Source organism: Ciconia boyciana, chromosome 3 (genome assembly GCF_034638445.1).
Source record: "Ciconia boyciana chromosome 3, ASM3463844v1, whole genome shotgun sequence".
NCBI classification, from domain to species: Eukaryota; Metazoa; Chordata; class Aves; order Ciconiiformes; family Ciconiidae; genus Ciconia; species Ciconia boyciana.
Genome location: NC_132936.1, coordinates 102,988,620 through 103,013,025, shown reverse-complemented (window position 1 = coordinate 103,013,025; position 24,406 = coordinate 102,988,620). Strand labels below are relative to the sequence as shown.

The 24,406-nt window shown below is 41.0% G+C and overlaps 1 protein-coding gene across 3 annotated transcripts in view; it reads left to right on the top strand.

Moving 5' to 3' along the window:
- Positions 1–24,406, top strand: part of KCNH1 (potassium voltage-gated channel subfamily H member 1) — a 194,557-nt gene that overhangs the window by 7,958 nt on the left and 162,193 nt on the right. For all 3 annotated transcript variants that reach the window (XM_072856861.1, XM_072856860.1, XM_072856862.1), the window contains exons 2-4: positions 5,567–5,690; positions 5,914–6,020; positions 16,603–16,731. In XM_072856861.1, the coding sequence (XP_072712962.1) occupies positions 5,567–5,690; positions 5,914–6,020; positions 16,603–16,731 (360 nt within the window). The remainder of the gene's footprint in view (positions 1–5,566; positions 5,691–5,913; positions 6,021–16,602; positions 16,732–24,406) is intronic.

Here is a 24,406-nt window from a genome sequence, read left to right as displayed (position 1 = left end):
TACTGCACATTTCTTATGCTGGCTGTGACATAGCAGCTATGCTGCTTTATGACCGGCTAACAGAACAGTAGCTAAGGAGACTGTATCCCCAGTGACCACAGGTAGGGTAAGAAACCTATTTACTAAGCAGTTCTTTTAGTTCTGCTGTAGTAGTGGTTTGTGCTTTGTAATGCTAGAGGTCTAGGTTTGCTCCACTGAAGATCCATGGGAGGAGTTTGAGACATGATAAAAAAAGACATTCTGGTCTCAATAACTAGGGTTATGTCCTCACCCAAGATGATGAAGGCTGTGGTCTGGATTGAGGACGGTAATTTCTGTTCTGTTGGAGACTGATGGGAGAATTAGCAAGTTTGGTGAGGAGCAGGTCTTCCCATCATGGTGAGCCTGATTCTCCTTTCACTGAGAGGGGAATAAATTAGGAGCAAATCTTTTGAGTTTTGTATTTGTGTGATGACTGTGGGAAAAGATATTAATATATTTAAATTACATTTGTGCACTGCGCCAACCTGAGCACAACTTGTGGGGGGCTTTGACAGACCCACATAGATATCTGGAAGCTCAGTGGGCACGAGCCTCTGTTGCTACCAACGTCTGCGCTACAACTCACTGAGCAGAGATTTCTTCTTGGTCACTTCTGTGTGCTTCCTCTGTGCAGGCAGCAATGTGGGAACGTGTCTGGCACTGTTGTGGGAATACGTCTGGCTGCCGGTCTCTGACCAACATGTCCTGGAAGAGGGCCCATGGGTCACTGAAGGGACAGGGAAGGCAGAACTGGTGTGCTGGCCTCCGGAAAGAGGTGGGGGGCTCAGCTTGGCAACGTTCACCTTACAGGAGAGGCTGGGGTGCTCTGGGTGCGAATGTGCAGCAGTGCAGGGGAATGGTAGGGAGGAAGTATTCCAGTAACTTGCTCTTGCAAGGGGATGACCTCTCCTCAGTCAGCTAGTCCTGACCAGATGCATATCTGTGAGGTGGTGCTTGTCCTCAGGCATTTTGGAGATTTGAGCTGAAGGACAGTTTTGGTTAAACAAAGCACTATATGTAACAACAAGATTCAGTAGATATGGTAGTTTAGGTGAAGCTGGGTGTTCTAGAGACTTGCTATCGCTGTTGTTAAAGGATTGCTGTTATCTGGAAAGATATCTTCTGATTCTTCTGTGATGGTGTATTTTGTGAGTGGAGGAAAGTACTGGTTTCAGTGACTGAGCAAAATCCATTCTTACATTTTGGAAGGAGTTAAAATGTTTTTCTCATTGCTTTAAAGCAGCTGTGTCTAGTTTAAAGCGATAATCCAAAACGAGTCTGACATTTGAGTGTGTAAAGGCTGACATGTGGATATACTGCAGTGAACAGAACTGACTTGTGGAAAATGCAAGCTAGGAAATATGAAGTGAGGCACTTCACAAAGTAACCAGCGCTGCAGACCCTCATCACAGAAGCCTGCCCTACTCATGCAAGTAACTGTGCTGCCTTTGAGATGCTACAGTTCTTACTTGTGTTTCTGCAGCATGATGTGCTCTGTGCTGCGCTTCTGCATATTTCTATGCCTCCCAATGGTCTTGCTCAGACTGTGCCAAATGCAGCACAAGCCAGAACCCCAGGTCGTCTTTTATGTGAGCCTGCCCTCTCCAGTTCCTAGCTCAGTTCTTCTTGGAGCTGATAAAGAAGGGCCAGTGATGCTTACAGCTTCTCCTTGGGCCAGGCAATACTGCTAACCCCATTGACATTGTGATAGAAATTGATTTCCTGGTAAGGGAGTCCTTTCAAAGAGGTGCCTCAGGTCACTAAATAGTTTCAGTACTGCAGCTATCACGTGTACGTTTTACCCCCTGTCTTTGAAGAGACTTTAGCAGTGGATTTCTTCATGGTCTTCCTCTGACCAACTCCTTTCCTGGCCTTGTTGACCCACTTGAGTCCCCAAGAGGCTTTGCCCTGTGATGCTCAAAGAGTTCACTAGATCATCCCTCGTGCTTGTTGTGCAACAAAGCCACAGCTGTTTCCTGGCCTCTGGGACCCTGTGTCCCTGCAGATGGACAGGCAATATTTGCCTCAGTGGATGTTATTTAATATTTTCTTATGTTAGGAACAATTTTTAAACAGATTATGAGCTGTCTCCAAGCAGCACATTGTCAGGGACGTCAATGCAATTGAATGTAAATGATAGCAATGAGAACAGCCCTTCTACCTCCGGGTTATCTGTCAGAATAAACTATTCAGGGGAGTTATAAGTGGGAGTCCTTATTTTATGCTGTGTCTTGCCAGTGTTTGCACAGGCAAAACACTGTTTTCGGAGACGCTCCTGAAGAAATGCAGGCGTGTTCTCCACATAGGCACAGAACCACCGTTGTGTCATTGTTTTGTCTTTAAAGAGATCTGGGAAGAGGAGTGAGTAACTGGAAATAAATTCCTATTTGTCTCCAAGACCCTTTCTTTGAAGATGCTGGGGCTCCCACTCTGTGGGCTGTTAGGCCCCAGCAAGTTAAAAAAACCAAAAAGTGGGTACAGGAAGTTTGGAAACCAGCAATGCAGATCGTCTCTCCTTTTGCAACAAAATCAGGAACAAAGGAACTGATCATCCTGAGCCTGGTAACCTCCCACAGAAAGCTGGCAGAGAATGGTGGGTTGGAAACCTCTTTCCTGGCCTGGCAGTTTGGATGGTGCTACGCTACAGCTTCTCTTGGCTGCCAGGCTGCTGTGCTCACAGGGGCCACTGGCTTCTCTGCAGGCTTTCAGCTACATGGGGAGTTCCCAAGCAGTGGTCCATGCAGGGCATTTTTTTGGATCTAGGGGTCGCCTCAGGGCAAGCACTAAAAAATTGTGGCAATGGAGTTGGAGGAGCAAGCCCAAAGATGAGTCAGGGGTGTGGTGTTGACTCCAGAGAACGGGTCCAACTTCAGTATTTACTTCCTGTGTGTTTGTAAGCTATGTAAAGCCTGGATCAAAGAAGAGTGAGGATGCATGAAGTGGGAACTAGCTAGACGTGAGACATGCTTATAAACAGTGGGATCATCAAAACCTCTCACGTGCTCTTTGAATTGATACGTGCCCAAGTTTTTGCCTTTTAAAATAAATCTCTCAGCTTGGTTGTAACTCGCAACTAAACCCAACCTGGACTCTCCAATGAAGCATTCTACCTCCACCTCCTGGAGAGGCTCACCCAATGTAGACTAACAGGATTGCCTAGTAGGGATGCATAAAATAAAACAGCCAGGTGACACTGACTTAAAAACTCATGTGGTGAGGGTGTTGGCATCTCTTCTCTTCTGTAGCTTGAAAATTAGATTGGTCATTCAGGAGTTGAAATGAAGGCTGAGCTTTCACTGCCCTCAGGTAGCCCCGCATCTTATAGGAGAACACCTAAACTGCTAGGCTGTCGAGGGGAGGGAAATATTTGCATGTTCTCTAAGCATCCTTTGGAAACTACCGTTCCAAAAAAATCAGGCTTCACTGGGCCAAAACGTAAGCACGTGAGAATGTGGTTCTTTAGCTCCTGCAATAATGGCAAAGAATCTTGGGTATTGTCTGTGAGAACTGGGCTTATGTTAAAATATTAGGTATCGCAAGTAATATAGGAAAGGGAAAAAAACCCTTTAAAATATCCTCTTTTTTCATTGTTTTCCGTAGTTTAACTTGGGCAGGTTTCTATTTGCTGTAGTAATGTTTTTCAGTTCTATCTCACCAACACTCCACATCGAGCTTCCAGCTCCCAAGTCTTTGAGAGCCGGGCATCTAGGGACTAGGCTGTAGCAGTCTCACCTTTTGGTGCTTTAATCCCCTTGTGGACCTAGTGCTTTGGTTTTACCTGTAAAAAGGGGATAAGAGCACTGTGCTACCTCACAGAAGCATTGCAAGGCTAGACAAAAGTAGGATTAGCTCAGTAATGATCATCAGAAAAGTGCCCTATATAGCTTTTAATAAAAAAAAAAGATTATTTATCCAAAGACAATGTTGAGGTTGAAGTGTGAAAGGAAGGTCACCGCTTAAGTTAATAGAAGCTCTTCAAGAGCTCTTGAGGAAGTGGAGAGAAGGGTAAGTTACCTTTTGAGAAAAGGAGATGGTGAGAAGGAATGCATGCATGAAATAACACCATTCAGATCAGGGCAGAACCTGGCCTAACATTTGTATTTGCATATTTTTTTGTCATTTTTTTGTACTTCCTGATGAAAATCTAAAAATATCCTAACACAGTGCAATGCAGTGTTTATAATAGACACTCAAAAGCACTTGCTTTAGCAATGAGAAATGACTTGGCTTAGTTACTCATAGGAAGGGGTAAAAGACATGTATTGTTTTTGGAACAAAGTGCTTCAACCAAGCAAAAACCATGGTATTTAAAAGACACTGTGAGAAACAAAGTGGTTAAAATGTCCTGAAGTTATACTACTGGTGTATTTCATTCTAAAGAGCATATAAAGATACACTTAATCATGCTCATGGGATTGGACAATGGATTTAGATAGCTACAGCAATGTTTTATTTAAACCCACTTGAAGTTTGCAATGGGACAAAAGGTTTTGAAAGAGAGAGTTAAAATAAACAAAACTTTGCAATTAACAGGTAAAATGTCTTGTTTGTGCCTCTTGGTTGCAGGAAGCATTAATGATGGCTATGTATGTTTGAGCAGCTGGGGGTAGATCCTGAGAAGTAGACAGTGTAGTGGACTCCCTTAAAGGCTCCCCTTAAATATGGTTGCCTCTTAATCTCATGTGGCTGCCTAGCCTTTCTTTCAAAAGCCAGGGGATCTTTGCAGCTGTGAAAGGAGCCACCATCTCCGCCTGCCTGCCAGTGCCCAAGCGGCAGCACTGCTGTCTGTCTTGGCACAGGTGTAGTTAGTTGACTGCACAAGAGCCAAAGCAGCAGAGAAAAGCAAGGTCTGGGCCCAGCATTGAGTATGTTCATAATTTGAATGAGGTATCAATCATAAAAAAAAAAAGTAGCACGCACAGACCCAGTGAGAATGGAGGTGTGAATCCTGCTCAGATATTTTTCTTACAGATTGAAACTCCTTCTGGCTTGTACAGCAAACAAAAAATTATTTCTACTAGTCTAAGTACTAACCCTAGTTGTCTGGTGTCTAGTTTGGAGCGCTGTGCCGTACATGTTGCACAAGAAGTACTTAAGCTTGTGTGGCCAGCAGTGAAGGCTGTATTGAGAGGAGCCACTGTGTCTACATTCAGAGAGGAGAAATGCCGGTCATGTGCTGTTTTGGCCGTGTGTAAGAGGCTTCACATTCAAACTGGGTGTCATGGTGGATCAGTGCATGTGGCACAGAGGGAAACAGTTTGGTGAATCTGTCCTCAGTCCAGGAATGAATTTTACCTGCTTAACCATCATGTGTTTCACTTGCATAAAACCATCCTCTTAAGCTTTGCATGAGTAATTACTATTTTTAAAAAATAAGAATTTACTTAAAATTAAAACGGAATAATCCTGTTGACTGCAGTGGGAGTAGTATCTGGGAAAAACTGTGCAGGGACTGAAGCAATCAGGATTGGGTCCTGAAATGAGTATTTCCTCTAATGCAATCATAGCCTTGTCTAATGTCTAACTGATGTGTTCTTTCAAACAGATACTAATTTTGTCTTGGGTAATGCCCAGATAGTGGATTGGCCCATTGTCTACAGCAACGATGGATTTTGCAAGCTATCAGGATATCACAGAGCAGAAGTTATGCAAAAAAGCAGCACCTGCAGGTATTTGACAACAGATTTATTTTCTGTTAAATAGCTTATAGTGTTGTGCTTGTTGCTTGAGGAGAAAAGTAATCTGTTTATTCCAGTTTTGTCTTTTATCTCCTGGGGCTGCATCTGTCAAATATGCTTTCCAGGTGAAGCAAAATCAAAGAAGGCTATTTCTAAATAGGTTCTTTTCACACTTTGTCTAGCATCTGACTTGAATTTCTCGCTTTATTTGCAGTTTTATGTATGGAGAGCTGACAGACAAAGATACAATTGACAAGGTCCGGCAAACATTTGAGAACTATGAGATGAACTCCTTTGAAATCTTGATGTACAAGAAGAACAGTAAGTAGTTGATTGGTTTGTTCGTTAATGTAGGTGTGTAAAGTTGTTTTAAATTATAGTGTAAACTGCAAGTCTGTCAGCCTGGAGGACTGTGCTTTATCTAGGGCTACATAAGCTCTAGTTCTACCAGTTGATCTACAGGGGAGAAATGAGAACATTAGGGATGAAAGTCACTCAGGGAGGCAGACGAAGCTCTCTAATTTGTTCTGACGTTTAGAGCAATTTGTGTGTGATGCTTTAAGACAACACTCAAGATTCCATCAGCAATGATAATACACAAGCTAGGTTTGTGCAAATGGTTTCTGTTACAGAGAACATACTTTTTCAATTTTTAAAAATTTGATATAGCAAAGCAAGTATTTAGATGTAGTTTTGGAATAAAAAGAACCCATCATTTGTTTTAGAAGCTGAACTACCTCTGACGTTTTCAGATGAAACTGTCTTTTGTTTTGGACAAAAATTCCTTAACTGGGATATGATTTTTTCCTAGGAATTTCAGTCTGTCTGTAACTGCATATGTCAGCAGATGAACTACTTGTCCAAAACTTGTTGCCCCATCTAGTGTGGACTATGTCATGGCACAGTTATTTTCATCTACTTAATGTCATCTGAAGTGTAAATACATTGGGGTCTTCGGCCTGGCCAAATGTTAAGCTGAAAGTCTGCATTCTGTAGCTTGTTTTGCTCTTAACACTTTTGCCTTCTAATTATGAAGCTGGTAGTGTCTGTGTACAGAGGAGGGTACTTTGCGGAAGCATCCTCCTATCAGCTCCTTCCCATTACAGCTATAATGATCAATTTTATCAGTTCTGCATTAGTGGGAATGGGGGACTTTAACCACAAAATACAACATAAACTGCTATGATGTCATTTTCAACAGTTAACCTCATTGCTGCCTTGTTTTTTGTTAGAAAGACCAGTTTTCCAGGGAAAGGTAATCCAGTCTACCTGTATGTGAGAACCATTGGTCTTTCTGTTGAAATGACCAGCTAGTACTGACTGTTGGAGTGTGGTGAGAGAACCACAGGCACTTCACAAAACCTAAAAGATAGTACTTATGTATGCTAGTGCTGATCTGTGGATGTGTGGAGCTGCTTGGTTTCTATCAGAATTAATCTGTTCTTCTAAGAAGTGGTGGTGCCAAAGTACATGGAATTAGTTTTTGTCATCTTTTAGGGAGAAGAAAAAAGTTTTTAAGAGATTTTTGCTTCATCTCTCTTGTAGTCTTTTTCTTCTCTTCTTAGCCTGTTCAAAGCATCACGACCTCTGACACGGTGCCATTGCTCAGGGCTCTTCAGGAGCACAGCTTTGCTGGTCCAACTCATTTGAAAAGCTATATGCGCTGAATGGCCTTGCTTTGTGCTTCTTCCCTTCTGGTGTTATCTGCCTCCAATGTTTACCTGTTTCTTAAAGCTGATTTCTGTTCCTAGCTCAGTTAGTGGCCATAGGGACCATATGCAGCTCACATCTGTGCATCCAAAGCCTAGTAAATAAGCTGCAGTAGTGGGATCTAGGAGGCTCTGAAATTCTCTCTTAGTTAACAGTGATTTGGCACCAAGAGGCTATGCAGCTACTCTTCTGTCATTGCTGCAGCATATGGCCTGTAGTAGAGCCTGGGGCCTCTCTGTCTTTTATGCAGAATTAAAGCAAGGTAACGGTGGAGTGAGGAATGTTTCCTGCCCTGCTGTGCACTTCCCTGAGGAGAGGCGGCCTAGAACAAAGTCCAGCTGTGCAGAAGCTGTGTTGTGCGACATGCCAAAAAGCAGAGCTGTGATGGTTCTGCTGTGTGCACAGAGGGTCACAGGCATGGGAAAAAGGAAAGCACAGAGCTTGCTTTTAAGTTTAACAAAATGCAGTGCTCTTATGTTTGTTAGATTCGTGGCATTAGAGGTACATTAACTACTGTTACAGAGACTGACTAATAACACTAGAGTTGTAACTGAAAAATACCAAAAAGAGGACATCCTGGAGCTTTTTCTCGGAATAATTCACATCATAGAAAAACACTGTCTTGTTTACCAGTCACTTAGCACCCAGACTGCTGAGTGGTCTTGCCTTTGTGGTCACCTTACCTCTGCCTGCAACTATGGTAGTTGCCTGCTCAGGCAATGAACATGGTTGGTTTCAACCTACTCTCAGTTTAGAGGTTTTGGAAAGGACCCTGGATTTTGTTAGACATCTTTTCCTGCTCTTTGTTTCTTTTTTTCTCTCTCTGCTCTTCCCTAATTCTATTTTTCTTCTTTGAATTAGCCAGTAAATTAGACAGGAAATAGATTTTTGTTGTTCTTTACCTGTCCACTTCCTCCCTATAAACTAACAGTCGTCATAAATAACAAGTTTTTCTTCCATTTTTGTGTTGTTCAATAATTGGTACATTTTCCACAGCCTGCACATTTAATGTACTTCTAGCTGTTTTAACAATACAATCTCTATCCTTTCGGGGGAAAAAAGGGAAAACAAAGCAGGAGTTCCAAGCTAACTATGATGTTGCTAGTGCAGGTCAATCTTAATCTTGTATCTTTATGAGCAGCAGTCATCTCTCTCTGTCTGAGTAACAATTATGTCCTGATCTTACACTAGACATGTCAACAATAGATTGAGATGTTTAATAATGCTACTAGGAGTGATAGGTTTTGGGTTTTTTGTTTGTTTGTTTTTTTCACATGGCACTCTCCATGGTGGTGACCCAGTGCTAGTATTTACTTGGTTGTCTGATAAGAATACCCCATCCAGATGTTGATAGGTACAGTATATCCACCAGCTTCATTGCAATTCACAGTATCAACTCTAGAAACAACACAGGCTGTAGTATTTGGAAGAATGATACGATTTTCTGCCTTCATCATGTTTGCATTTATGGATACCGTCTCTACCCTGGCCTCCCCTTTCTCTGTCCAGCCCTCCTCCCATCCAAAAGTGACTATCCTCCCTCTTTTCAGAACTTGAAGTTAAGATGTGGTAGAGATTTGATGGTTCCTTGGGCTAGGCCCTTGATTACTTAGCAGATATGTGATGATCATTGTTATTCTCTGAAAGAATTGCTTCAGAAACACAGAGCTCCTTCAGGATAATTGGAAGCAATTGGAGCAAGCAGGTGCACAGCCACCAGATTTTTGTCATTGTTGCTCTGATGACATCCTGTTGCATTCAGTGGGGATTTATGGTCATATCTGGAAGGAGACAAAGTGAAAGCTTTCTTCAGTCTAGACTGCAAAATGACAACAGACAGGTTGACAGTAATTTCATGTGAGAGGTTCAGTTCCATTGTTTGATTAGATGTGAGTGTCCAGTGATGCTGGAAGTATTGTTTATTTTTATATGGGAAAATCAAAACATTGCTAAGTCTCACTGAAATCAGTGGAATTATGTTAACTTGCACCAAGGAAGGATACGGCCTAATGTATTGGAAAATATTTTATATTTAGTCTTAGTCATATCTTAGCTTATCTGAACTGATGCAGCTTAAACATATAACTTCTTATGAGACTGTGACAGCCATTTGTTAGGTTTTTACACTTTATAGTCAACCTCATAAATTAAAATGGCTGAGTAAATTGAACTTGGACTTTCATTGCCTAGTTTTCCATCTACAACATAGATCTGGGTTACAAGCAGTGCAGAAGCAGGCTTCTTCTAGATGCACTTGCTTCTGTTATTGCTGAAGTAAATTTTTGTAAGAATATAAATTTACTTGCTTCTGTCTGCCTCTGAAGAGGTGGTACCCATTTGAGATCTAACCCCTTCTTCTATGCAGTACTTGATCTTCTTCAGTGGAAGAATATCTGAAGTGGGCTGGACTTTTCAAAACTAAAATGTATGAAGAGTTACAAAGAGTCTTCAATTGTCCCCTGTCTGAGCAAAGACACTCCCATTACTTATGGTCTGCAGCAGTGCTGCAGAGAGCGATAAGACACCTTCTTTTTTTTTTTTTTTCTCAGAGGTTTTCTACAGGTGGGGCCAGTGGAATGGCAGCAGCCAAAGGGTGGGCTGTAGGTAATTATTTTGCACACTGCAAAGTGGTTTGGATAAGCAGTAGCTCTTCTCTGAGTACATATATTATGGTGAGTGTCCCAAAGGCTGGGCTTCACTTTCAATTTGTGCTGGGGTTCACTTCCCTGGTTTTCTGGGTGCTTGAATGTTTAAAAAATTTAATACCGCAAATATTTATGTGGGGGGTTTTTTTGTTTTGTTTGTTGGATTTTTTTTTTTAACACATGCACCATCCCCCCACAGTGTATTAGAAGGCTTTTTAGATGCCAAAGAATGACAAATAAGCCCAAAATAGTGATTTGGCAGATTCTACTTGCACTTGTCTTTGGGACCAGTGCTTTCTACAGAGGTTAAAAAACAGACCAACATCCCCATCCTAATTTATAGAGAGCAAAATTCACTTCAGGGTGGTAGATCTTTGATTGCCCACCCCTAGAGAGAGTTTCTCATAACTGTTATTGGTTAAAACCATTTAAAGCCATTTATATTTGTGTGTGCTGTGCCTCTAGTGTCTCCAGATGGAAACCTTTGCTAAACCAAATCATTGCATAGGACCAGAAGCAGGGAAGAATGACGGTGTTGGAGGAAAGTGGCATGTATCCTCGTGAGCCTTCTATTGAAATCTAGCTCTGTATTTGTCAAGCAGTATGCCCACCTGCATCTCCTCTTCTGTGAAATCCATCTGCATGAGTTCAGTTACCTTCAGCAAGGTCAAATCTAAGTGTTTTGGATTCATAAAACTGATAATTCCCATTGATCTTGTCAACTTCAAATGTGTTGGCAAGCAAGACCTGCTGTCATCTCCTCAAACATATACAGAGCAGTAAGACTTCCCAGTAGTAATCCTTAAATAATTTATCTGGGGTAAATGGAAAGAAAATTTCAAGACTTCCCTGTGTCTTCCCCTTCCTTGTACTTACTTTCTGTTCTTCAGAGAACTCAGAATGAGGTAAACCGTATCAACACTGCTGCAGTACAAGGATGTGTGCTGAACCTTTTTCCTACTGTGTTGTTTTCAGTGTTATAGGATAACCCCTGTGCATAGTGATTCCACCTTTGGGGACTGAAATTGATTTTCCTTATCTTAGCATGTTAAGATCTGACCTTTAGAAGCATTAGCTGCCAGAGCATAGCAGCACCAGGTGCAGAAAACATGAAGGTAACAGCTCTTAAAGTCCTGGAAATGTATTTTAAGGTCTATTAGTATTGGCACAGAGTGGTCAGCTACATACTGAGTTGGTTTGTTCTCATTCAGTGCACACTCTCTGCTAGAAGGTAGAGTCTATAGGAAGACTTTTGCTCTTTGTCTTGCGTGGTCAAATGTCACAGGCTCCTCTGTGCTCCTAGTTAAAATCTGTGTGGGTACAGTGGCTTGCCTGACTCCTTCTGATCACTCCTTCTGATCTCATCAGCTGGTTTGCTAATTTGATATTGGACAAACTATTTGGTCTGTGTGGGATAGAGAAACAGTCTCATGCTGAGTACCTGGGCATAAGTGAAACCCCAAAAGGGGTGGCTGTAACGGTCAGCTCTGCAGTTTATATAGCTGAAGTCCTGCTGTCTGCATCGCTGCATGTAGGAATTGGTGGAGACACAGCACACGCTTCTATCGTTTTTATTTCCATACTGCTTGACTGTTTACCTTCAGGGCAATACGTGTCTGATGACCGTTTGATTGAGACATTATCAAGTAATGCAGAGGTTGTGCTGCTTTGAGGAAACTTGCCCCCTTCAGTAAGGGCAGTGAAGATGTCGGCTGAATTGTCAAAACATGGTTTTTTCATTGTATTTATAAACAATTTTTTTTTACTTTGTGGAAAGAAAAATTGCGTATTGGAGTTTTATTTAAACAATGCGCTTTTTGTGGTTTTGAAAAACAGCTGACCTCTTTGGTTAAATGGTTCAAGGTGTGGGGAAAGAGCATATTTAGTGATTTTTGATTTTCATTATAGCCTATTTTTGTTTGACAGGAAGGAAAACTGAAGGAGAGGTCATCAGTATGCTCAGGGCGAGAAGCTGGAATAGACCTTTAACGTCTCATTCACTTTGATACTATGAGAGTTTCTGAAGGACCTCAGTGAACATTAAATAGCGTGTTAAATGCTGGTGTTCCTGCTCATCAAGGGGCTGAACATATCCTGTTGAAATACACAGGACTGGAAAAGAGGAGAGGAAAGAGACAGTAGTATTTGTGTTACAGATGGGAAATTATAAGGTGTGGAGACATTTACTATGTGTTAGTCTGGAGAAGACTCGGGACTTGAATCACAGCTCTTAAAATTGTCTTGCCCTTAAGGCAACACCGCAAGTACCGTGCTCAGGCCAGTGAAGACTATTGAGAGCTGCATCTGTTAATTCTGGAATTAGCTACATAACTTTGGTACCATGAGACAGGCTGGTCCTACGGCTACTGCCAGAAATTCATTGTAGATTTTCATTTCTTCCCAGTTGTTCACACTGCTTCTCCACCAGCTTTGAAGTGACATTCCCTTTTCTAGCAGGATTGGTCCTATGCCATTAAGACAAACTCTGGATTCTTTCACTGTTGATTCCAAATCTAACAGAAGCCAATGTGGCTCACGAGTGTTTACTTCTTTGTTTGTGCATTGGCATTATCATTGAACTTCACCAGTGAGCGAGCTTGTCAGGGCTGAACACAAAATGTAAATGAAAGTAGATGTATTGTTGGAAACACTGGTAAACAGTTTCTGCGTGGCTGTACATCAGTGCAGGCTGGGGGCATATGGGGGAGTTACTCTTGTTTTGCTGTGAGAGCTCTGAAACCTGCTGCAGTTTCACTGCCTGAATAGCCCATAGGATGAATCTGAAAATCATGTTTTTCATTAAAATGGCCTTGTTTGTGCCTCTTGCTAGTAGTGATTGTCTGGGTGAGCAGGGACATCCGCTTTGACACCAAGAGTATGAGGGCTGCCTGTAGGAGGTTGAAATTCTAGTTTCCGACCTGATTTATAAGTGGTTTATACTTTAAGCTTTCCTGTTTAATAGTTAAATAAACTGTTTAATGTTTAAAAAGTAAAATTCTTCTGATAATTAAACCAGTATGCAGGAAAAAAGCTGAGCACAGCCACATCTTGGCTGAGCCTTGCAGTGTGTTCCCAGAGTTCAGATCCCACTTCTGCTATGAATGAGCTCCTGGTTGCAGAGCACTGTGGAAAGCCCATATAACGCATCACTGTGAGCACTCACCTCATGATTGTATTTTTATGTCCATTTGTCTCCTATTCACAAAAGAGACTGACAAGATGGTGGGGAACACACTGCAGGGAAAAATACTGAATAATGTTGGGGAGGCAGATACATGGCCTGGCAGAATTTTCCATCTACTTATTTCTGCTGTTGCTGTGTTACTGTGTAGATCCAAAACTGGAAGATGACTTATGCAGACCACGTGTGCCACCTTGATTTTACGTCCTGCCCTGGAATACACCCTGTTCATGGCACTCTGACACTCTGGAAATTATAAGGGTACCCAAATAGTGACAGTCATCCAAAACACCTACTTTTAGCTATCAAGGATATCTGGCTCTTTCTCGTTGCCTGTGGGGCACATCACTAAGATCTACACTTGGCTCTAGGTAAAAAAGTGTTTTGTTTTCCTTTTTACTATAAGTAATGCAGCACAGGAGTGGGAGTCAAGGGAGTCAGAAAGTAAGAACCCTGCTGATATAAGCTCCTTGCCCTGCAGCAGCCTTCTACAGGTTATTGGGAAAAGTCTTTCCTCCTGCTGCATTCAGAACATGTTAGAAACATCTTGCAACAACATATCATACCATAATCATAAAGAGAAGATGACAGCATGCATCTGACAAATAGCCAGAATGAGGGTGAATTGCATCCTTTCTGTTTCTGTGATGTGTACAGCATCTTCAAAAGCAGGGTAATAAGCTTTTATAGCTGTGAGAGGCAGAGATGAAGCTGAGTATGTAATTCAGCCTCAATGCTATGAAGGTTAATAATATGAGCAGCCCATAGCAGAATGGCTGTAGCTTGAAGTAGCAAAACAATACAAAGTGTTTTTGGGGAGGGGAAAAAAATCCCTAATCAAAAAAGCAAGTGCATGTAGATGGAGATCAAAAAGCAAGGCTGTAGATGGGGATCCTGTCTGATTAAAAAGTTGCAGTGTTAGGGTGTTGAAGTGGGTAAAAGAAAAAGCTATTAGTCACCAAGGAGTCTGTGTAAAAGCAAGATACAGATTTGATCAGCCTCAGAATAGTTCATGTGAAGATGGGAAAAACAAGTAGGCAAGAAGAAATAGAGACAGGCAATTTTAGGAGCTCCTGAGAAAGGGTAGTGTAAAGGGTGTTACTGTCTTGAAAATTGCTGTTGGCTGCTTTGTGGCAGTGTCTTCTAAGCTCATTAGCAAGTTAGTGATGATTTTATTGGCATGGTTACTTTGCTGAATCTTTCCTTGCATTTAGCATTTTTGTTTGCTCATACTTTATTGGAAGGGCTTGTTCAGGAATGCTAACTCTTAAAAAAAAAAAAAAAAAAAAAATTGACCCCTGAATACTTTCTGCCACGCAGGCATGCTCCAGAAATGGCCATCAGTGATTCCATCTGGATTTCTCTGCTTTTTGAGCAGAGGCCTCCATGCATCATATACCCTGCTGTTTATAGAGGTGGCTGTACATATGGCATGGAATCTCAGCCAGGGTTTGAAACTGCCTCTGCTATGCAGGCACAGTGGGAGCCTTAGGAATTGAACTTCATTTATGGAAGTTGTCCATGGGTCTTGGAGATGCCCTGGTTTTCTGTGGCCAGAAAAGATTGCTAAGCACAGAGGCTGGGAAACAGCCAGGTGAGGCACTGGTAGCAACAACCTCTGTTATATTAACATAGTTGGAAAAAAAGCTGTCTTTGCTTGCTTTGCTGAGCAGTAACTTGTGAACTACCTGAGGTTTCCTTGTGACCCTTTGACAATCAGGAAGCACAAGTGGCCCTTGTTATAACTAACTATTGCATGAAATATGCCATGTAGTACTCATGTTAAAATACTGAGCAATTCAGGTGAGAATCTGATCTCTAGCCTAGAGGAGGGTCCTGTGATTGAGAGAGAAAAGAAATAGTCTTCTAAGATCACCCTTTCTAAAATAGGCTTTCCTGCATGAGTGACAAAAATTATGTGTGGCGCTGTTTATTCTGGCTTTCCCAGATGGTCAAAATCCTGCTGATTTTTACATCTTATAGTGGCCCCTGGTATGTAGACCCTTCTCTCCAAACATAGCTCACAAGGGACACTCAAGAGAAATGTTGCTCACAGCAAGCAAGCCTGAATCCTCTCTTTGGCTCTTAGTTCTTATGTCTGCGAAAGCAATGGTGAGTTTTTTCATCATCAATGAGGGTGTAGGGACAGTCTGAAAACTCATGTACAAGCTTGCTGCAGGCCCAGGCCTGGTGACCCTGGAGTCTCCTGATTGCTGTGTACCTCACAGTTGGAGAAGGAGTAATCTTTTTATGACCAAAGTTAAGACTGCAGACTAAAAAATGGTGTCTTCAAGGAGGCCATGTTATGACATACATGAGCCGACTGCTTTGTTCTGAGCCCTCCAATCAGCTTATACTCAAATATCACTAAAATCAGTGTGGTGACTCCTGTGAAATGAGAGTGGTAGACACCATCTTGTTACATGGAACTTCATTGCTATCACTAGGGTCTTTTCAGCAGCCTCAGCAGAACTGCCAGAAATACAGAAAGGCAGAGCTGACTGACAGTTTCTCTCCTCAAGGTGATCTGTGTGGATAGATGTCAAGGAAAGTTGGCAGCAGCATCTAAAGGGTCATTATCTGGGATCATCTTTTTCTGTGATGTGCAGGCTCTAATCTCTCAAGCAGTTTTCGTTAGTAGTTTATCTACTGCAGTAATTGGAAAAGTACAGTTTTATGCAGTACAGCTTACTCCCATCCACAGCCCATGGTCTGGTCCTGATGGCTTGTTCTCTCCTGAATTCAGTGGAGTCTTGCTTCACACTAGAGTGATTGTGAGCAGGCTCAGGACAAGGCAAGCTGAAAGGCAGCTTGCAAAGGATTTCCCTCGCATGGGAGGATTTGCAGGCTAGACCAGAGCTCCCAGAGCCTGGCTCTTGAAGCTGGGCATAGGCTGATGTAGTTGTTACAGGATGGTGCTCCCTGTTTGCAGAGAAGTATAAGGTCAACCAAACTGGTCATGCTTTTGAGTTGAGACTCTGTATTATGGTCACGGTCTAGGCACAGTTGGCCTGTTCTTGAGTCCTGCACAGAACCAGCAAGACCCTGTTGTGGGCACCTTTTGCACGGACATGAGACTCTTCTTTCAGGAGATCACAAAGCACTTCTTAAGTTCAAGTATTCACTTTGTAGATGAAGCCCAGAAATAGCGAGTGATTCCTGAAGATTAAAAAGCTAATCAGAGGCAGAGCAGAGAAATTAACTAACACTCTTGTCAGCTGCTTTGTCATTTTTCCTAAAAGGTGTTTGTAAAAAAAACAATGTTAAAGTAACATTTACAGGTGGCTGATTTTGAAGTGTAAACATCTAAACTAGCACATTTACTGTTCTGCCTACCATTGACCAATTTTTTGATGTTTGTTTCTAGGAACACCTGTCTGGTTCTTTGTGAAAATTGCTCCAATTCGAAATGAGCAGGATAAAGTGGTTTTATTTCTTTGCACTTTCAATGACATAACGGCTTTCAAGCAGCCCATTGAGGATGATTCATGTAAAGGTTTGTCTTTTTCACAATTATATATTTATGCTGCTTCTGTTTGTTTGCCCTGGTCTTGAAAGAGCTGAAGGCCTTTAAATACCAAAGCCAAAGAGTTAGATGTGAAAATAACTTGTAGCTACGCCACCGGGGACTGCATTTGTGCAAGGAATGGTTGCTGGTTTCTTAAGCAAATTGGCTCTGGCCTGCACTGGAAAGGGTCATTGCTAATGAAACCCACAAGTGCTTCAGCAAGCAGAGTTTACTTAGCGAATAGGTGCTGCTCTTCCTCTTAAATTCATTATTAATCCACGCTCCAGCATAGCCTTCAAGGAGTCACAATATTGCTAAACAGCCTCTTTGATGTCAGAGGGAACGGAAGCGTCTTGGGCCCTGTAAACATTGTGCATGACACTGTACGCAAAAACTGAGGAATTAACCCTGTCTGAGTCTAGCAGAGATCTGAATAATTTAATTCTGCCTGGCTTGATGTTACTTACCATTATTATGGAATTCCTTATATTAAAGTTCTGGACTAGTTTCCTTTAACATATGTGAAGAGATTCCCATCATCGTAAGTTGAATCAGGTTTAAGCTGTCTTGGTGAGTGAAGTAGCATTGCTGTGTTTTGCTGTTAACCCTTTGCTGAGTTACACCCTGGAAACCTGGAAGCAAACTCAGCTATGACAGCTGCATAAACTTGCACTCAGGTTCAGATCCTGTCAGAAATAGACCTTTTATACCCATATGGAGAACTACAGAGTCTTGCGTCCTCTGGGGTGAAAAAAAAGACATAAAGTTCTCCTGTTGTTTGCATTTTTGTAGTGTTTAATAATATTTGTAGTATTAAATTAAACAGGAAACTTACTGTGAAGGTGAACTGATTTACATTTATGCTCAAAATGTTATTCTTTAAAAACATAGTTTCTCAAAGTGGAAACACCTGTTACCATGAAAAAGGAAGTACAACCTTGACAAACATACCCTCTTCCAGGCTATGTGGGTTATTTTTTTCTCCTTTTAATGCTATTTGTTTGGTTCTTCGTTGCTTTAATAAAACTAAAAAACGTAGCTTGTCAGAAAGGTTGGGCCTACACTATTTTTTTCCCCGCCTAGTGGTCTTCACTGTATCCTGATGAGGACTGACAGCAAAGATAAATCAGCATGGTGCAGTAAAGCTGGCTCTTGTTTATTTGCTGGGAGTGAAGGCCCTTGCAGGACTTTCAGTCAGGGGTGGTAGCTGTGTCTTTTGTCTTTGCTTTCACAGAAGATCCTTAATGTGATAGTGATATGCACTCTTGTGAAAAGAGTTTGTCCTTCACTTTCAACACAAGGAAACACTAACTTTTTTGTTTTTAAGAGTAGTATGTTGAAGGAAGGGAACACTAATTTAAAAAAAAAAAAATCTCCTTTGGATCTTGAAATCATGCTGTTCTTACAGCTATCATGGTAATTCTTAGCAGTTCCGTATCTAAAGCAATATAAGCACTAAACCTGCATATAAGAGCACCAACTTGCAGAGGAGTTAAGATGATAAGCAAAATTTCTTCATCTGGCCCATGGAAACTGGCTAAGTGACTAACAAAAGTTGCAGACTGAAGAACCAGATATATTATTTAGAGGCCGCTGATTCACAGCTCTGTACACCTTCCCTGAGTGCTATGACTTTATGCACTCAGGGAAGAAGAGTTCATGCACTAAAGTCTTCCAAATATTTTTTCTGAATCTCCTAAAATTAATGAAGTTGCACCAGTTTCATGCTGGTAAAGAGTTCTCTGTCACTGTATACACAAATCAAACATGATATAAATGAAACTGCACATTCTGTTCTAATCCTTAATTTATCCCCTACGCCTTTCTTTCTTCTGTAAGTTACTTGCTATAGGCTAGCTTTGGAATTTTGTTGCATGCATCTCAGGAGGTGATATTATGCCATTCCCTTGATGGCTAGATGAGCAATTTCTTGGAAAAGAAGAGCTGATTTGTCAAACAATTTTACAAATAATTTTATGTGCATGACTATGTCTTTAATATTAGATCTCGTGCAATTGTTTACTGTGGGGGAAGGAAAAGGCAGGTATGGAGTGTCAGACAATTGTCTGTAGCGGGCTCTAGGGTTCATGGAGGGGAACATTTTTGGAAGATCTAAAAAAGGTAAAATTGTATTAGCTTCTTCTAAGAATAATTTCTTTTACAGACCTGGGCTTTGAAGAGGGCATATTCTTTGCACCATGTACAACATTACATAGGAATTTTGTAGCGTGCTTTTGAAGGATAGCAATTTTCGTAGGGATGTTTCTCATATTCTAAAACCAAATGAACTCCCAATCTGAAAACCTAAACCCATGAACTTAGAGATTTATTGTTTAATTGAAACAACTGAAAACTGATTGCTAAATCAATTATTTTTCCTTCTTTCACCTTCAGCTTTTATCAACTACTTTTCTTTTACTGTGTTTATATGTGAAATCAGTTTCCTGTGCATGTGACCACTTAATATGTAATAGGCTGCCTGCAAATGCAGATATTTTGTTAACATATGTGCTATTTGCATAGTTGCAGAGTGGCACAGCATAAAGTATTTAAGTTTTTCAAAAGCAATGCCTGTATGTCTACGTAGAGAAAAGTGTTATGTAGTACAAGGACATGATCAATTTAGAGAGCAACTGATCTGTCAGGCTAAACCTGCATAGCTGTGGTATATCTTAGTTTTCTGTCACCTGCTGGCAATTTCAAGCATGATTGTTCAGCTGCAAATGATGTAGCGACTCCTTGAGTGAAAAGTGTTGAGCTCTAATGACAGGTGTTTGACTTGTACACAAAAATGAATAGGCATCTTTTATCTGAAGGTGGCTCAGAGAGATAGAAGGTCACAGTACCATTCTTCATTCTTAATAATTTTTTAATTAATAATATCAGACACTGGAATAGATGAAACAAAAAATATTTCTAAAGTCATGTAAAAAGTAGACTTCTAATTGTAGTCTTTAATTGATTCAGATAATTTAGAAAATGTTTATTTTATGACTGCCATAGAAGTTAAGTAAATTTGCTTTTAAATGTAGCAGCTTTAAAAATAGTGCATGCTAAATAAAACAACTTAAAAATAGTGTCAGTGATGTTGATGATATAATATTTTTAAACAGCCTCTTTCTACTCTTTCCTGTATGCTTGCCCCTTTGAAAAATCAGGAAAAAATAGGTTTACTTGAATAGAAGTAGGCAAAATCAAGCTATAGCATAGCTAAATTTGGCCTGTGAAGTGATAGGTCACCTTCTTAGCTGAATTTTAGAGTATATGCTATATTTGGAATTCATGCATTTTGTCTGTATATGTCTCTTTGGTTTGAGATCTAACACACCAACTATGAGATGTTTGAGAATAGTGTATAAAGTAGAATGCATCACTTTATGAAAACAATAATTTGTGCAGACAAATAGAATCTGTGCCTGCACTCTGAGTAGCTAGTAAGAAGTTTGCCTGAACAGGTTTTGCATGTATGAATACGATGTGAACATATTCAGATGCATCTATGCTGCTTTATAAAAGTTTGGAAATTATGCTTTGGATCCTAATTTTTGCTTTTGATACTTTGTTTTTATACAAGAAGGTGATCAAATTCAACATCACTGAATCATATAGAACAGTTTTTAGCCTCCTAGCTATTGTAACCTCCTGTGCTTTGCAGCAATCATCAGTTATCATCTCCTCTGCAGAAGAAGCTTTATTTCATTTTGCAGCTAAGCTGTCCTTTGCATCACAAGCAGGGCTACACAAAAAATAGTATTTTGATTGCCTCCTTCATCTTAATTCAGGGAAAACTCCAAGTGTTTCCTTTTTTTCCTTTTTGTTTCTGTTTTTTTTGGTTGCTGTCTAATTTTTTGTTCTGTTTTTGAAGATGTATTTATATGAGCAGAGCCAGTGTTTGAAATATTTTGATTAAGTTATACTCTACTTTCATCTAGATGAAATGTTTTCTTAAAAAAGGAAACAAATGAAAGGGAAGTGGTGAGTATATTAAAAAACTTTGGTATGCTTACCCAGTCCAGATGGAAAAATAAGACAGTTTTAGTCATGAAGTTTCAAAGAGAAGGAGCATTAAGACTGCAGAGAGCCATGATGCATGTAAGCAGGGATCTTTGATGTACAAGAAAACAAAGGTGGTTTGAGTGGAGGCAAGAACTGCTAGAATCTTGATTTACTCACATTTACACAGTTCTGTGTGAACAATAGACCTGTGACCAAATGAGTTTATTCTCTAGCAGGCAATGGCTCCTTGTTCTAACTCTAGGGATTATGTAAGTCATGGATCAGCAACTTTATAACAAGGGTTCTGTAACTGCCACCGTTCCTAATGTTTGAATTTGAGTCATCATGATCAAATTGAGGAGAGTGGTAGGACACAAGTAACTACCTACAAATAAATTATAGAAGTTGTTGTGGATTGAGTATCAAGAGATCATGCTCACCTCAAAATACAGAAAATTGGTTTCTTCAACTTAAGAGCATTGCTAATGAAGCTTCATCCCTTAAAGAACAGAAGTTTTGATGAGTTAAACATCACATCACAAAGGTGTATTTCAGTGCCATGTTTCCCCATGAAACAAAGCTCAGGGAACAGCTTTTGTCCCTGTTGTAGGCATCTTGTCTTCTTGGGTGTTTTCAGAAGCAGTTTCTATTCAGCTTTTTGCAATGAAATGGTGGAAAACTGAAAGAGCATCATGGAATGCCAGACAGCTGAAATCAATGCCATTAATCTTGAAGGCTCTTCATCCTTTTGAAGCTGGAGATGTTTTAGTACCATCTCATTGCTTTGTCCCTGCATGATGTTTTCTGCAGAACTGGAAAAGGAGACTAAACAATGATAAAAATAGGTTAGAATCAAAGACAGAGGCACAGGCAAGCACAACTGTGGGGCTGGCATCCAGCTTTTTTGGTTCATGAATTCCAAGCTGTCTTCTCTGCTATGTGAGCTCTTGTCTGTTTGAGGAATATATATGCCTATATGAGAATCACCTAGGGTCATTAGATTTTAATTTAAGTTATATTTTCTCTATTTCTAGAGGAAAAGAATGGACGTAGGGATATACCAACTGCTTGTTTTGAAAGAGACCTCCTAATCTGTATCATCTGGTCCCCCTGTCCTAGCAGGACTAACATCAATATATTCTTACACCATTCTGAAACCTAGTTTCTTGTCTTGGAAAGCTCCATCTTCTTCCTGTAATCGGCTCTATGACCCTTAGAATTTAATGTTTTTGTTCTCTCCTGTGGCTTAAGTCCATTATTTGACCTGTCTTCACTGGATAAATATCTGACTTGCTGTAGGCTGTGTCTGTCCTTAGGCTTCTGGAGGAAAAATTGCAATAAATTCAACAGGTACTGCTGTCTTTTCAAGCAGTATTGGAGAAGTTATCATTCAATAGGATTAGTACTGGCATTCTCTCTCATTTTCATTTTCTTTTTCCTGTGCCACAATCTGCAGGTCTATTATAATTATACTTCGAAGTTCCCCCATTTATATCTTCATTTGGAAGAAAAAAAAAAAAAAAAAGGCAAGCCAGACAAGGAGGAGAGTGTTCTGTCCTAAAGATGAGGTTCATACACCTGGGATATTTGGACTGTGATTCAGTGCCTGGTTTTAGGCATTTCGTCACCCAGTGGCTTGTGTAACTCCAAACTGAGCTCACAGGTGCTGTACCCAGTGTATGGAGAGAGTTAGGATATATACTCCCACCCTGCCACATTCAGGTCAGCACTTGTTCAAAAAGCCAAGCTGAAAAGCCCTGCCTCTTGACGTGGTCTCTTGCCTATACAGTTATATTGTTTTCAGATCAGAGTTTGGAGGATGGGGTAAGAGATCTCATGTTCATGGGAACAGTTAATTCGCATACCATTTAGGCACCCACAAATGAGATTTGCAACATGCAGGGCAGGGGAGGTGCTTATTAGGGGATGCTGGGGACAGAGGAATGGGTTAAGCTGTACCTTTGAAAAGGAGATGACTCTTGGGAAGAGGGGGAGGTACCTGAAGGTGCTCAGCGTTCATAGCCACTAACCATGCCACAGAGATGTCTGGCGGTGCTTTTGTGCAAGAAAGCTCAGGTGAGGTGCTTCCTTTTCCTCCTCTCTCTGTTTATGTCTGAATAGCCCCATTCTTAGAAAACTCGATGACAGGAAGAAAATACACACTCCAAGTTTGTCTCCTGGTTTCGAACCAAATTTTGAATCTTCCAGGAACGTGCCTTACCCCTCAGTCTGCTTTGAGTTAGTAAAAGGGGCTGTCTGTGTTAGCTGGCGTTAAAAACTTTATGTGTCTGGTAAGGGAGGCAGATGTCGAGTTCCCATGTGAAGCTCGGACTCTGTCGCCTTTTTTGTTTGTCGCCAGGGCTGCCGTTTGCAAACAAGCCCCGCTGGGCTGCAGCCGGCGCGGCGCGGCCTGCGCTTCAGCACCATGGCCAGCAGCCAGGGCCGCCGCCCCGCCGCTCCCGGCTCCGGAGAATGGGGCTTCTGCTGTGTCCTCTTGGACCAAATCCCCCTCGGGTCTCGTCAGGCTGGATTTCCATCACTGAAAATATACCGGTGCTGATAGCCTTCTCCCACGGTCCTGTAAAACAGGAAGAAAACGTAGTCGTGCGGCGCATAAGTTCTGCGAAAGCAAAGTTTTAGGTTGGTGTAAATTGCTGTAGCTGTGTTGGCTTTACAAAGGTTAGTCTGATTTATATCAGCTGAAGATTAGCCATTAGGAATGGTTTCTCCCACCTGATCCATTCTTTTAACCTCTGCTGGCTTTAGTCAGAGTGTAGTAAGGCCTTCAAGCCTCAGCCTACCAACTGTAGTTGGATTTCTTCATGTACAGTAGAGAAAGAATACTCATTTATAAATGTATCTTTTTTAAAAAAACCCAAACCGCCAAAACCCACCACCTTTCATGGAAATGTATTGTGAAAAATCAAGCGCTTTGGGTCAGGTTTATAACAGATACAAACGGACCTCACTTGAGGTTCTGTCATGTTGATTTATTTCTCTGTGAAATAGTCCTTTAGTATAGTAGCTAATCTTATGTGGGTTTATCAGAAAAGATCTGGCTTCCTGGATGGAAATCATTCAATCTACTTGTTGCTGAATACTGCCAAAAAGTGTTGGCTAATTCTACTCAACTTGGCTATTAAATTACCGGTGACAGACTTGCTTTAAAATGTGCTTTAAAGCATAAGAAAATATTCCATTTTATTCTTGATATTGGAAGGTATGATGAATGTTGTTCTCTGCTTTAATAAATGCATTGTTTCGCATATTCTTAAAAGAGAAAATGCTAAGCTCTCTTTTCAGGTCTGCCCTGGAAAATCTTGTTCAATAGTGGATCTGTGCAATTTGTTTATGTTTTGTGCTCACCTCTCAAATTACCAAATAAGTTCCTGCAAACTCCATCAAAGTAAGATGTCAAGCAAGGATATGTTCTGGGCAGTATTTTACAAAATACTGGGCAGTATTTTAACCACCCATGTTCCTGTATTTTTCATGGATCACTTGCAGGCTAAACTCCAGACTGGTCTTTAAAACCAGTCACTGCTAATAGTACCACTTCTTTTGGTGATGAAACCATAATGTGGAGGGAACTTTTTCCAGAACCAGGTTTTCATTAAGAACTGAATCTGCAAAGTGCTGAGTGTCCTCAGTCGGAGAAGGAGGTGAG